Below are 14803 nucleotides of genomic sequence, written 5' to 3' on the forward strand. Positions count from 1 at the left end.
ACTGGCTTCTGCCAGTGTCCTGACCTTGCAATACTCAGTTTTCTTCTTTTAGAGGCTAGAAATAGTGAAAATTTCACCTCACTAAATTATGCCAGCTTCATTCTAAACATCTAAATTTTCCTTTAGCTTGGATTTTTCAAATCAAGAACTTTTCCATAGGGGTCATATTTACTTTTTTTTAGATTTTTTTGTCTTTAATATACCAGGCTCCTGTATCATCTTTCACTGCAGTATGAGCGCTACTGTCTGTGATCACTTTCAGATGGCTCAAGGGTCAAAATCAGGAGAAAATCGCAAAAAGAGGAAGCCAAGAAAACCCTTCATTTGGCCAAATGAGGCTCCTGACATATTTAACCAGTTCTGGAATTAGAAAGCCTTTCTGTACATTTTCTTCTAATTTTCTCACTTTTTTCCTTACGTAATGAAATTAAAACTTTTAGAGCCCACAGTTGACATTTTTCAGGAAATTGAGTTATCAAGGCAGTAATTATTTCACAGGGAGATAAAACTCTCATAGCCCTAACTGTCAAATAGGGCCCTTTTCAGATTTTAATTACAAAATAAAATTAGTCTGCTCTTCCTCAGGATGGTTTGTGAGTGGTTAAACAGAGCTTCCTCCAATACTGGTGGTCGTCAAACTCAGCTAATTAGCAATGCTGAGAAATTCCAGTTAACAAGGACATTCTCGAAGACTCCGCAGGTTCCCTGCCGTTCGCCTTCATTTCCATAAGAAGATTAAGAGAGGAGGGGCGCACACTCAAATGCAGATACAGAAAAGAAGCGTTTTTTAACAAGCATCATAATAGTAAGATGCTTGGCTAGTTCTCACCTAATTACTGCAAGTTAAACCTCTATTTGCCACTAAGAAGAAAAAATAAGTCTACCGTCCCCTATCTCCACAAAATTGTTAGTTGGCTGCAGATACAATACTTGAGGAGGGACAGGGTGAGCAAGATTAATGTAAAAGATTCTTAAATAAAATCGACTCATATTTAGCAGTTAAGGCTTGGCGGGGGCCAACAGAAGAACAAAATCAAATCAGAAGATTGTAGGAGTTAAGGTTTATTTCTAATTACCAATATTGTTCTAAAAGTGCGTCGCTTTTTGCTGTCCAAGGAAGAGTGTTTCGCTCTCTTTAGCTTAAACATTTTCAATTTTTACCAGTTGTATCAGCGGCAACATTTTTAAATTCCCTGAGGATGAAGCACCCTGTTCCAAGTATTTTTTTGTTGTTGTTGTTAGTCAGTGGTGTATTGTTGTTAGTACTGCAGTCATCTATTATAAACCTAAAACAAGGTTGCTTCTCTCCTCTATTGGGATTAGTACAGTTATTATTATATTTAGGGAGAATGGTGGTGCTGTATTGAAGTTGAGTGGCCAGTGATCTGATTTTTTAAAAATGCGTATGTTCTTTAAAAATGTAACGGGAAAATTGTTCCTGCTATCACCATCTTCTTTAACCTTATTTTCATAGCACATTATTATGCATAAATGCCAGCTACAGTTAGTTTATTGCTTCGATAAGTACAGCAGGCTTAATTAAAATAAAACTGTAAATAAATGCAACCAATGATAACACAATTGTAATGTATTTCGTAGCTTATTTATATGATAAAAGCAATTAACAAAAGACCTAGCCAGCCCCTTTAACCTCTTAAATGCGTTATTAAACAGCTTAGCCCCCAGCATCTGACTCTGCATACATGCTTCTACACATCATCCCAGGGAAAATTTGTCTCTTACTCCTGCCCTTTAACGAAAAGAAAGATAAAAGATTTCCTTCTAGAATCATCTATTATTAATATTTATTTTAATAGACACTACCATTATCTACATCAATCCCCTCCCCTTTTTTCTCCAAACTTAATTACCCATAAGCTTCCTTTTTAAGTTTTGGAGTAATGCTATTAAGCGCAGACCAATGTATACCCAATCATAAGTGAGTGCTTGGTTTGCCCTCCGTGGCGCCTGGACAATCATAATTCATTCATATGTTGAATCTCATAATTTGTACCTATTTTCCCCATGCTTTAACCTCCCACTTATCTCGAGGTTGTATGTACATTTTTAAGTTAAGCAAATTAAATATGATTCTTATGATTTGGTTCCACAGCTTATACATGGTAACTTTTCTTTTGTTTACGCTACGTATAATTAGTTCGATCTCCCACACCTCCCCCCTTTGTTTTTACTTTATTTCCAAATACCTTTTTTTAAAGGTAAAATGGTTCATTTTGGAAAAGCAAATCCACCAGCAGGGGGCGCACCAGCCACATCCGTGAAACGCCGCACTGAAAAGTCGGTGGCCGCCTTCTCTTCACAGCCTCTCAACCTTGTCTCTTTCCTAATCTCTAGAGATCCATGTTTAGCTTAATATAACACCCCGATGAAACAGGAAACAGTGCTTTATTGCGAAAAGTATTGAATACTTGCATGTTTCTAGAGCAGGAGTCTCACCCTCCCTGGGTTCCCAAAATCTAAAGCAAACCAGAGCAAAGGGAAAACCTGCGAGGAGAAGAGAAGGTTGCGTGGAGATAAATTTATTATTAAGAAAAGTCTGCAGAGTTCTTTTTCACAACTTTTCCAGGCCCCCATTGGGCATCCTCAGGTTGAATGTGACAATAAAGGGCAGGCCTGGGAGGGGAGACACTGGAGAAGTCGGGGTGTGGGGGGCGTGAGTGTGGGAATGCAGTTTGTGAAGATAATAAATGGAACGTGGCGGGTGGACACCATTCAGTCCATTTTCTTGGGGTAAGGGGAGACCAGGCAAGGAGGGGCTAACAGTGTTGAGAAGAAAGAAAAAAGTAACCCTGATGGTTTAAGCCCTTTATAAAACAGAAATGGCATCAGGGTTTTTTTTTTTTTTTCCTCCCTCCTCCCGCCCCCCCCCCGCCACCCCCTTGTAGTCAAGTGCATTTTAGCTACAAAGATCCCAACAAGAGAGTGGAAGGAAACTTAGCCAGGGCTTTGTTTGACTCCGTGTAGCGACAACAAGAGAAACAAAACTACCTATTTGTAACGGACGTGGTGCCATTGCTCTCTGCTTTGAGAGCCTACCTATTGAAATCTTTAGGTCGGGACAATGGGGCAGCGGCTAAAATTACCCTCTCGGTCCCTGCGGGCGGGCTCCCGTGCCCCTCCCCGCCCCCGGCCCGGGCTCCCGCGCGCCCAGCCCGGCGCCGCGCTGCACCTGTCCCGGGCCGGACGCGGCCGCCACCTCCGTCCACGTCGGCGGCGGGGGACGCGCCAGTGCTGCGAGCTCTGCGTGGGAGGGAGCTGGCGAGCGCGGCCCGGGGACCTCCTCCGACCGCGCGTGGGTGCCAGGGTCGAGCAGCCCCCGGGCCTGCACTGGGCGGCGTCCTCCGTGCTAGGGGCCCTCCTCGCAGCGCCCCGGACCCTGGCGCCGCCGAGACCCTCGGGGAGGGAGGGGAGACGGGCGCGGCCCCCGCTCCGAGGCTGGGACGGGGACCAGCGGCCGGGGACGCGGCTGCGGGCGTCCCGAGGCCCTGCCCACCCCGGGCCAGCTGCGAGCCGGGCGAGCCGCGGGGACACGCGGAGGGCGCCGACGCCTGGGGCCTCGGCCGCGGCACTCCTGGTGGGACGGAAGACGGGCACCGGGCTCGCGGAGGGCCTGGAGGGGGCGCCCTGCGCGGGCGGGCGCGGGAGAGCGGGCGCGGATGCGCGGGAGAACAATGACCCCGAGGCCCGCGCCGCCCGCAGGACGAGTTGGACAGTCGCCCCGAACCACCCACTTGGCTCTGCCCCACCCCGCGCCCCTTCCTCATTTCGGCACCCTGCACCAAAAAAGTAAATCCATATTAAGTTTAAAGAGGGGAGGGGAAACGGAGTCTTAGCGCTGTTTACCCACTTCCTTCGAAAAGGCGTGTGGTGTGACCTGTTGCTGCAAGAGGGGATACAAAGGTTTCCCAGTGGCTGGCAGCCGGGCTGCGGGCGCCGCCCCCCCTCCCCGCCTCCTCTCTTCCCTTCCCCCTCCTCCGCGCCTTTCCCCTCCCTCCGTCCTCCCCTGCGCGGCCCGGCGGCGCGGCAGGCCCCGCCCCTTTTCATGCAAAACCCGGCGGCGAGGCTGGGCGGGAGTGGAGGAGCCGGCGCGCGCTGATTGGTCGCGAGAAATCCATTTATTCCCTGACAGCCCCCGTCACATGGATGGTTGTCTATTAACTTGTTCAAAAAAGTATCAGGAGTTGTCAAGGCAGAGAAGAGAGTGTTTGCAAAAGGGGGAAAGTAGTTTGCTGCCTCTTTAAGACTAGGACTGAGAGAGAAAGAAGAGGAGAGAGAAAGAAAAAGGGAGAGAAGTTTGAGCCCCAGGCTTAAGCCCTTCCAAAAAATCACAATAACAATCATCGGCTGCGGCGGGATCGGCCGGAGGAGGAGGGAAGCGCCTGGTTGTGGGTTTTTTTTTTTTTTTTTTTTTTTTTTTAAATCCTGATTCCAGTTTGCTTCTCTCGCTCTCTCGCTTCTCTTCTCCCCCAAATTGCTCCTCGTCTGCTCCCGTCGCGGAGCCCTGCGCTCCCGGCGCCCCCTCCCGCCTCCCCTCCTCCTCGCCCCTCCCCGCCCGCGGGGCCCCCAAGTCCCGGGGCCCCCAAGTCCCGGCCGGGCCGAGGGTCTGCGGCCGCCGGGGGCTGCGCGCAGCGCCCCATGTACAACATGATGGAGACGGAGCTCAAGCCGCCGGGCCCGCAGCAGACTTCGGGGGGCGGCGGCGGCGGCGGCAACCCCACGGCGGCGGCCGCGGGCGGCAACCAGAAGAACAGCCCGGACCGCGTGAAGCGACCCATGAACGCCTTCATGGTGTGGTCCCGCGGGCAGCGGCGCAAGATGGCCCAGGAGAACCCCAAGATGCACAACTCGGAGATCAGCAAGCGCCTGGGCGCCGAGTGGAAACTTTTGTCCGAGACGGAGAAGCGGCCGTTCATCGACGAGGCCAAACGGCTGCGAGCGCTGCACATGAAGGAGCACCCGGATTATAAATACCGGCCCCGGCGGAAAACCAAGACGCTCATGAAGAAGGATAAGTACACGCTGCCCGGAGGGCTGCTGGCCCCCGGCGGCAACAGCATGGCGAGCGGGGTCGGGGTGGGCGCCGGCCTGGGCGCGGGCGTGAACCAGCGCATGGACAGCTACGCGCACATGAACGGCTGGAGCAACGGCAGCTACAGCATGATGCAGGACCAGCTGGGCTACCCGCAGCACCCGGGCCTCAACGCGCACGGCGCCGCGCAGATGCAGCCCATGCACCGCTACGACGTGAGCGCGCTGCAGTACAACTCCATGACCAGCTCGCAGACCTACATGAACGGCTCGCCCACCTACAGCATGTCCTACTCGCAGCAGGGCACCCCCGGCATGGCGCTGGGCTCCATGGGCTCGGTGGTGAAGTCCGAGGCCAGCTCCAGCCCCCCCGTGGTTACCTCTTCCTCCCATTCCAGGGCGCCCTGCCAGGCCGGGGACCTCCGGGACATGATCAGCATGTATCTCCCCGGCGCCGAGGTGCCGGAGCCTGCGGCGCCCAGCAGACTACACATGCCGCAGCACTACCAGAGCGGCCCGGTGCCGGGCACGGCCATCAACGGCACACTGCCCCTCTCGCACATGTGAGGCGGGCCGGACAGCGAACCGCAGGGGGAGATTTTCAAAGGAGAAAAAAAAAGAAAAAAGAAAAAAAAAAAAAACACGAGGGAAATGGGAGGGGTGCAAAAGAGGGGAGGCAGAAACGGCATGGAGAAAAAAACCTGGCGCGCTCGAAGGAAAAAAGCAATTTCATCACCCACAGCAGAGGACGGCTGCGGAAAGAGGGCGCCGATCCCATCCAGACTCGCGCAGAACCCGCGATGCCTGCGAGAAAACTTTTATGGGAGATCCAGGACTTCTTTTTGGGGGACTATTTTTGTACAGAGAAAACCCGGGGGTGGTTGGGAGGGCGAGGGATTGGACCTTGTATAGATCTTGAGGAGAGAGAACTACGCAAAACTTTTTAAAAGTTCTAGTGGTATGGTAGGAGCTTTGCAGGAAGTTTGCAAAAGTCTTTACCAATAAATATTTAGAGCTAGTCTCCAAGCGACGAAAAAAAAATGTTTTAATATTTGCAAGCAACTTTTGTACAGTATTTATCGAGATAAACCTGGCAATCAAAATGTCCATTGTTTATAAGCTGAGAATTTGCCAATATTTTTCAAGGAGCGGCTTCTTGCTGAATTTTGATTCTGCAGCTGAAATTTAGGACAGTTGTAAAGATGGAGAAAAGAAAATTAATTCAGATTTGGACATTTTAATTGTTTTAAGATTGTACAAAAGGAAAGAAATTAGGATAAGTACTGGCAAAACCATCTCCGTGGTCTTGTTTAAAAGGGCAAAAGTTTTAGATTGTACTAAAATTTTTAACTTACTGTTAAAAACAAAAAAAAAAAAAATGGCCATGCAGGTTGACATCATTGGTAATTTATAATAGCTTTTGTTCGGTCCCACCTTTCCATTTTGTTCAGATAAAAAAGCAACATGAAATTACTGTGTTTGAAATATTTTCTTATGGTTTGTAATATTTCTGTAAATTTATTGTGATATTTTAAGGTCCCCCCCCTTTTATTTTCCGTAGTTGTATTTTAAAAGATTCGGCTCTGTATTACTTGAATCAGTCTGCCGAGAACCCATGTATATATTTGAACTAATACCGCCCTTATAACAGGTACATTTTCAACTTAAGTTTTTACTCCATTATGCACAGTTTGAGATAAATAAATTTTTGAAATATGGACACTGAAATTATGCTTGAGTCTTTCATTTATTTAGATAACCCTGTAATTATACATAACTTCTGGGAATTATAATGCCATATTCAGCCACGAAGGCAAAATACGAAAAATCTTTCGTATTACTAGTCCAGCAACATGTGCTAACGTTAACTACAAAGAGCAAAGTGACAGCGGTGGCTGGATGATTAATCAGTACTCTGGAAAAACTGAAACGCTTATGTCATTTCTAAAATAGAAACTAGAGACATATATTGTAAATCCACCCCCTCCTTCTCTAAGCAGCATGAATACGCATGAGGGGGACTTGTGCTCAGACTGATTTGTGCCACTTGTTGCCAGGAAGGAGTCAATTCTGAAATTTTTCTTGTAGCTTAGCAGATAGGGGATTGAGCCAAATCAGAACCAGGTTGGCTGGTTTTGTTTTCATTTTCTTTTCCGCACAATGGCCCTTTGAAACCCGGTCACAGGGGGAAATGATGCTTCTCGTGTGGGAATAATTGTAAGCTAGACATGCGAAGTGTTATCTGCTGGGTGGGTTCTGGATTCCTCTGGCCCTGCTATTATTGTCTAAGAGGAAACAAGTGGTTTGCTTTCTTTGTTCCTTGACTTCGTAAACTTTCTCCTACATTTTCCTGTTTAGGGGCAAGGGAAAGCAAAGAACGTCTTGCAAAATTCCCTGACTTATCATGGATGTAGTTTTTTTATTATTTTTTTTCTTTTTTCCCCCGCCCTCCCGAATCCTATTTCTTAAACTGGCAGCGCGGGTCCAAGCCTGTCGCCCCAAATCGGATAATCTCTGCAGCTGATAACAAGCAAAAGAGAAGCCAGGCAACAGCCATATTACAGAAGAAAACAATCAACTCTGAGGTAGATATTTTACTTTGTCCAGTCTAATCACATTTGGAGATGATTATGCTTTTGATCTGTTAACTGTTTGACTACAGTAGTAGAGGTGGGGGAGGAGCGGATGGAGAAACAAGATTGGATTTGTTGTTTTCTTTTGCCCTAGGAAAGGTAAAGAAAGGCTTTAGTTGTCCTCGGTGGGAGCAGAAAAGTTGGGGAAATCGCCCTGGTCTTTGAATTAGCGATGCCTCTGAATCAAAACCAACCTGCGTTTTGACGCAGCCTGAGAAACCGAGACCAAGTCGGGGACTTTTAGTTCTTTTTTTTTTTTTTTTTTCCTTCTCCTTTTTCTTACACTTATTTCCCTCATCTTTCTCTACCCAAGGGGACCAGGAAGCATAGAAAGACATTCTTAAGTGCACGATTGCTTCCCATACTTTTAAGAGTTTGTCGTGTCAACTTGCTACAACTTTGGAGAAGTTGGAACCCGGCAGCGCTTTCCCACCCACCCCTGGATAAAGTCCCCGCCGCAGCCTCTCAGTTGGCTCATTCCGCTGGTTTTCACCTCCTGGTTCCCGGGAAAGTCTTTCGTGGAGTGTGGGTTCTGTGATGAGCTAGTGAATATATCATTATCTGTATTTTTATTTATTCTAGATTGCTTCATTTTCAGCGTGTATTGGTGTTTATTTACTTTACCCTCATTTTTTTTTAGGGTACTGTTGTACTGGGGAGGGAAAGAGATTCCAGCTCCCAAATTCTGAGCAAGGCATTTCCCCCCCTAATTAATGCAGGGACTCTGAAAGAATTTCCCCCAGCTCGGCCAGCCATTGTAATGCACATACAGATTATTCACGTGGTAATGAGCACATTCGGCAGTTCTTGCTCGTATGAGGACATACGAATAAAAGAAACTTTGAATAAAGATCCAAATGACCATGCTGGGGGAGCGGGGAGGATATTCCTGAGCCAATCAACGACATAGGATGTATGTATTTGAAAAATAAATTTACAGTATATTAGAAATATACAGAGAGGCTCAGAATAAGTGCACTGTATTAACCTTCCATTTAAAAAAATGTCCACAGGATCAGACCAGAAAGCAATGTTTTGGCAAAATATGCATTTGCAAAGATTTTGCAAGGGGAAGAAAAGCACAATATTTTGGGAAATTGAACTGGCTTTAAGTGATTGTCACTGTCTAGAACTTCCATTTCCTTTCCCATCTCTCCTATATCTCCAAACCAAGTAGTTGAAAACTAGAGCCAAAATTTTTTGTTTGTTTGCAAGTTTAAATACTTTGGGTAAACTGCATCTGAAGAAAATGATACACATCCCATTGTATCCTTCGATAAAATTAAGTGACTCCCCATGTATAATTTCATGACTGAATTAATACTGAGCATATAATATTTTGATAATATGTTTCACAAGGCACATTGTGCATTCATAAACTCACCCAGAGATGTTATCTCTTGGTGCTGAGGACAGTTGCTGTGTTTCTGTCCTTCCTCAGGATATTATTCTGCTCAATGAAAACTCTCAATTTTCTGTCTAAAGGGGTGAATTTAAATGTTTCATTAACCTTACAGAATAGAAATGTGCAAAAGATTGAGATTATATGTAGTCTCTTCTCTTTACAATTTTTTTTTCTCCTCGCCCCTGCTGCCCCTATACTTTAAATAAAGAGAGTTAAAATATTTTTGCTGAGCTGTAGTAGATTAGCACGGTTTCTTTGCCAATGCTGGGAAGCTGGTATTACAGACTGTCCCAGGGGAAAATGGCTCACATTAACCACTAAATGAATATTTGACAAGGGCTCATTCGGAGGTATTATTACTATAAACGTGTCCCTACTGGACTTTTCAAGGGTCAAAGAGCAACGCTTCAATTAATTATTTAGACTGCTAGTAGATTTGGTTGTAATAGCTGTACTTATTTCTAGAAACCGACACATTTGTATGGTAGGAAAAAATCTCAGGAGAATCTTCTCCATCAGCAACCTCTTAGATTGAAAAGCATACTGAGCTCTGGCGTTCTAAAGCTTTTTCCATAAAACCTTTGCATGGGCTGGGGGGTGGAATTATGGCCTCTTTTTCTATTCCGTGGTCTCTTTTGGGTTTAAAGGAGAAAAAAAAATCAAGAACATAATACTTTATCTTAATTTTCACATCATGTCTGGCCAGGTCTTTTAGGTATCTACAGTACAGGCAGAAGGAGGAGGGCGTTTATTTATAATCTTTTGCCTTTTCTAAGTAGCAATGTTGTAAGATTTCAGAGACCGGGCAGGCCCTGAATTTAGGCAAGATACATATTACTATTTGTTAATCAAATCCAAGATTTAAAATATAAGGCTCCATCGACTGAGTGTGCTGAGTTCTAGTTGTGGCTGAGTAAATTGGGGTACAGGATATCCTTCCCGCCTCCTACCTATTGGTCTGAACACTGGAAGGTGCAGGGGGTGAGAGCCAGCTGATGCCATGTCATAACTTCTCCCAAGGCCCCAGGTACAATGGTAAAGGAATGATTTTGAGAGTAAGATTCCTTGACAATAATATAAATTGAATGAATAAGAGATAAGCTGGAGGGGGGGTGGCAGCAGTAATTACAACCCTAATTCATTCAGCTTTTCAGAACTTTTGTTGTGGGAGCTCCATTGACTGGTTTTGAGCTGCCAGTTTTCTCACATTAAAAGGAACTGATCAACGCCTCAGGGGGACAAGGATACCGCTTAACTGCATAGTGATGGGGTCTTCATTTAAAACCATTACAAGAAGAAAATTAAACAGTGCTTTTGTGTGCATGAGGTTTACTTTTCAACTGCTAACAGTTTATAGCTAACTGCTCCGAGATTGAAATTTGACTATGGTTTGATCACCTGTTAGTTGGCACTGCTTATTTATTTGTTTATCTGTTATAATTGAAAGAGCTTTCTTTTATCCACCATCCCCCCCCTTTTTTTTCTGTTCTTGGAGAATTTTGAAAAAACGGGTCCTCATATTTTTCTTTGTGGAAGAGGGACTAACCCTTCGCCATGAGCTCACTTAGCAAAGACTTGAGCTCACATTCCAAAACCACCCCCCACCCATTATTGCTTTAAAATAATTTGCATCTCTAGTTTTTTCTTTCTTTCTTTCTGCTTCCTTGTGGCTGCATTTCCTTGCTCTCTGAGTTGAGTTTTCTTTTCAGGCTGCATCGGGGGTTGTGCCTGGGGGTCGACTTCATGTTCTTTGCTTTCTTTTTGGACCTAAGTTGGGAGGTAGCTGGCTGGATCTCCCTATGTGGTGGATCCCTTGGAGAAGGGAGAAGGGGAAGACACTGTGACCTTTACCGTGAAAATCTGGACGGGGTCCAAAGAAACAGAGCTTTTGAAAGTCTAGAGTATGAAGCTGTGGAAGCAGCTTCCAAAGATAGGGAAATAGCTCTAGCCAGAGAATGTGGTTAGTATCTTTCATAGTTATTTTCTATTTAAAAACTTTCCTGGTAACCTCACGTGATGCTACCGCAGGAGTCTCAAACCCTCCCCTCTCCCTCCTGATGGTGCTGTCCAGTGTTATAGTTCTTGTTTTCAGTTTGTGCGTTTTGCTTTTGTGGCTTCTAGGAAATTACGCACCTGATTCTTATTTTAACTACAGGGACTTCTCATAGGAAGGGTGATATATTACGATGTCTTAAGATTTCTACCGCAGAGAGTTCTGTTTCTGTGTGCAGGTCCAGCTGAATTTTGTTTTTTGTATTTTGGTATAATGGTGATGTTTCTGACTCCTTGAGCACCAGGCTCAGTTTCTCTCCCAAAGCAAACAAAATGTCCTTTTCATTTTGGAATGCAAAGATAGCTGTTGCTTCTAGGTGTTTGGACTACAGATGCTCATTCCACTTTGCAAAGCGATGTCAGGTGATTTAAAAGCTCAGAGGAGTCATGCGTCTCATTACCCTCGTCTGCCTGCGTGACAGAATGAAGTGTGCGGTGTTTTACAAAGATTTTGGTGCTTTGAGCTATCACCTGCACCCTTCCCTGGGAGTCGGTGCCGCCGGTGTAGGAGCTGGTCTGGGAGCACACTGGCCTCCTGCAGGCCGCCCTGGAGGAGCAGTGTCTAGTGTCCAGGCCACGGGTGACAGGTGACAAGTGAGGGGCCGGTGACCTGACATCCCAGAGGCCCTGGATACATCCCTCATGGGGCTTCCCAGGAAGGTCCCACGCAGGGCTATTTATCCCCAAACAGCTAGCTCTCTCCCCGTGGCCTACCCAGCCTCACCCTGCAAGTCTTGGAAGTTGCTGGAAATCTAAGCTGCTCCAAGCCCCTTGCCTCCTGCGACCTTCTGACCCCGGAGATAGCTCCAGGCTCCAAACTTTCCAGATCAAGTCTGGCTTCTTGCTTCTCACCCTCTGCCTTTTCTTTTAAAGGGTTGTTTGTCCCTGTTTGTGGCCAACTATCAACAGTCAGTAGTGGCCTTCTCCTCGCAGTCAGGAGCTTCGGATTGGCAAGTCTGTGGGCAGCATTGAGGCGAGCATCTCTCAGAACATTAAGCTCCTTTAGGATCAGAGCAGGTAGGAATGGAAAGACGCAGATGTCACACATTCTTGTGTGTAAAATAGCTATGCTGTGGGTTTATCTCACAGAGTATGAGCCCAAATCGCCTGGCACAAAGTAGGCTTCATGTGAAGCTCTGATTTTTTATTGCTGTCCTGCAGAATTAGGTGACAAGGAAGGGGGTAATTCTCACATCAGGCTCCAGAGACCAATACAAAAACTCTGATCCTGGGCAATGGAATTGGCCTTGTGAGACCAGACTTCCTTCTCCAGGGCTCTCTCTGGCTTAGGGCTGCTCTGGGAAGTTGTCTTGTAAACTTGTCAAAGCTACTAGGTGTCTTCCTGAAGGGAGAGATGCTGGCCTTCCGGGCAGGGGCAGCCCCCACCAGCCCCACCAGCAGAAAGCAGAGAAATAATTACTGTACTAAAAGGAGCGGAGAATTCTTCCCTAGGGTTCTTATCGCTGGCGGCCAGGCCAGCAGCAGGACCGCGCCCCCACCCCCACCCCGTGACGTCAGGGCTGCAGGGCCTGGGATGACGCGATTCGCCTGAGCCTGGCAGAAAGGGCGCTCCGAAGCCTTGCAGGCCGTTAGTGCAGGCGACCGCATCACCACTGCCCAACGCGCTCTGGAGGCACCTCGTCCACCAGAGGATAACCCGGTACTCAAGCAGCCAATGCCTAAGGGTGCACAGAGTCAGCCCCCGGCGCCCGCTTCCAGGAGTGCATGTCCCATAGATAGATTTTTTTCGAAGTTGTATTATCTGTGAGCTAGAATTTGTGGCGAGATCTAAATGGGTTGGCTTTGTTGTGCTTACACTGGTTTGTTTTCAGACACTGGAAAAATTACCCCAAAAGCCTTTAGAGAGTACGCCATAGCTTTGTACCCATGCTACCTAAGTGGAGTGATTTAAGATTTAGACTTTGAAGGGTTTTCCAGTTTTGATATCACCATGGTCAGAGCAGTTGCTCCTGGCTTACCACTGCTATGCCATTCCCATTTTCTCTTCCCTCTCCACTCCTAATCATCTGTATATCTTTTAATAACCTTTAGAATCAAGTACTGTGAAAGAACTTCTTCTGAACTGTTACTTAGGCTGTAGACAAGAAGATATTTAGTGGTTAAAATGTGTAGAAGGTGGACAAAATTATTTGTTGGTTGAAAGCACCTGACATTTCTTGAAAGATGAATTTCCCATTTTCTTTCCAACCCCCAAATCAGTTTAATTCATTAAATGCACTTCTAATAGGAAGGACCCCGGAAATGAGGCCTTCTGTTCTGATATTGGTCCAAGATCTCACAGCGTAATGATTTAGCAAGAATTTGCCAATATTTTGCATGCAGCTCAAATCTGGGTTATTGCATAAGATTACAGTTCAGTCAGCCTGAAATGCTAAGTGACAAACCTGTCTTCTCCTTCTCTTCCCTCTCTGTTGCTCCTGCCTCCAAGGAAAATATCTGAAACTCAAGTTTCCCTGTGAGAGTTTGTTTACCCCAACTTGTGTGAAAGCAGGCTGACACTCTGTTCTCAGCTTTCTAAACACTCTCTCCTCAGCTTGGTGAAATGGGGCAAAACATCTTGGAATCCAAGATGGCAAAATAAGCCCCAGCATATGGGGGAAGAGTTCGCCGTGAGGAAACTGATTTAAATGTTTAGCTCACACTTTAGCCTCATGTTCCCCTCACTCCCTTCTCTCTCCTTGATCGCTGACCGCCCTGGTGCTTGGGTACCTTCCTTCTATTAATGAATCAGCTCCTCAGCATAAATTATGAATGCATGTCAAGTAGGCCCTTCGGATAAGATAAAACAAGGCCTATTCTCTTTTGCAGGTTTATTCTCATAGAAACTCCTCTCTGCACCCCGTGAACAGTGTCTTTCTACAAACTTTCTCTCCCTCTCTAAACTAGAGAGTTATGTTCTTCATAGGAAAAAATCAGGTAATTTTTTTTTCTTCAAGAAGCCTTACAAGTTAAGGATATAAAATATTTCACGGTTAGTTGTATGAGCTTCCAAATTAGCTGCATATAAAGTATTTTAAGATGTTTTTGGGGCTGTCACTGGCTGGCAATACTCATTTTGTGTTTGTGAGTTGGTTTGAAAAGCAGGAAGAAATGTAATGAATTGAGTGCTGTCAGAGATGTCTTCTGTTTGAACAATCTTCGATGGGCTGAATGGCGGGGACTCCGTCATCCAGTGCAGGTGCAGTAGAGCTGGGCAAAGGGGGAGGGGGACTCCCTCTGTTCAGTCAAAAAGCACCATTCTCCACAATAGACCACACACTGACAGCCAGCGTGACATCAACTCACACTTTCATACTTTTTCCCCTAGCCATAGTTCCGAGTTCACAAAGTGGCCATACAGTAGCCTCGCTTAGGTTCCTTTAATGAACATTTTGTGGTTCCTATGCCCAGCATTGCAATCAGTAGAGTGCTGGCAGGAACAAATAGATTTTTAAAATCATGAGCCCCAAACCAAAACCTATAGCTGTGGATATTAAAAATAAGCCGGTCTCTCCCACTCTGTCTGAATGCCAACGCTCACAGCTCTGAGTTTAAAAAGTTCTCCTAAGATCCTCTACTTAGGTTCCAGGACTCTGGCTTCTGGGTTCTGAGAGATCCAACAGGAAAGTAGAGAGGGCATGCATTTCATGTATTTGTGTAAATT

At 46.3% G+C, this 14803-nt stretch overlaps 1 protein-coding gene and 1 long non-coding RNA gene across 18 annotated transcripts in view; both read left to right on the forward strand.

Moving 5' to 3' along the window:
* The window catches only part of LOC101788606 (uncharacterized), a 47873-nt gene that overhangs the window by 8112 nt on the left and 24958 nt on the right, over positions 1-14803 (forward strand). For 7 of the 17 annotated variants that reach the window (XR_010040013.1, XR_010040012.1, XR_010040015.1 and 4 more), the window contains one exon: positions 7527-7634. The exons of 2 other annotated variants lie outside the window; for them this stretch is intronic. This is a non-coding gene — a long non-coding RNA (uncharacterized LOC101788606). Of the gene's footprint in view, positions 1-7526; positions 7635-7995; positions 8208-12012; positions 12157-13968; positions 14077-14803 lie in introns of all 17 variants that reach the window. 8 more of the 17 variants (XR_010040010.1, XR_010040008.1, XR_010040014.1 and 5 more) reach the window with 5 other exon arrangements.
* Sox2 (SRY-box transcription factor 2) lies at positions 4172-6777 on the forward strand. The gene has a single exon (XM_003467552.4). The coding sequence runs from the start codon at positions 4657-4659 to the stop codon at positions 5614-5616; it is 960 nt and encodes a 319-aa protein (XP_003467600.2). The 5' UTR covers positions 4172-4656; the 3' UTR covers positions 5617-6777.

Source organism: Cavia porcellus, unplaced genomic scaffold (genome assembly GCF_034190915.1).
Source record: "Cavia porcellus strain 051 isolate PalLab524CR breed Dunkin Hartley unplaced genomic scaffold, mCavPor4.1 scaffold_17, whole genome shotgun sequence".
NCBI classification, from domain to species: domain Eukaryota; kingdom Metazoa; phylum Chordata; class Mammalia; order Rodentia; family Caviidae; genus Cavia; species Cavia porcellus.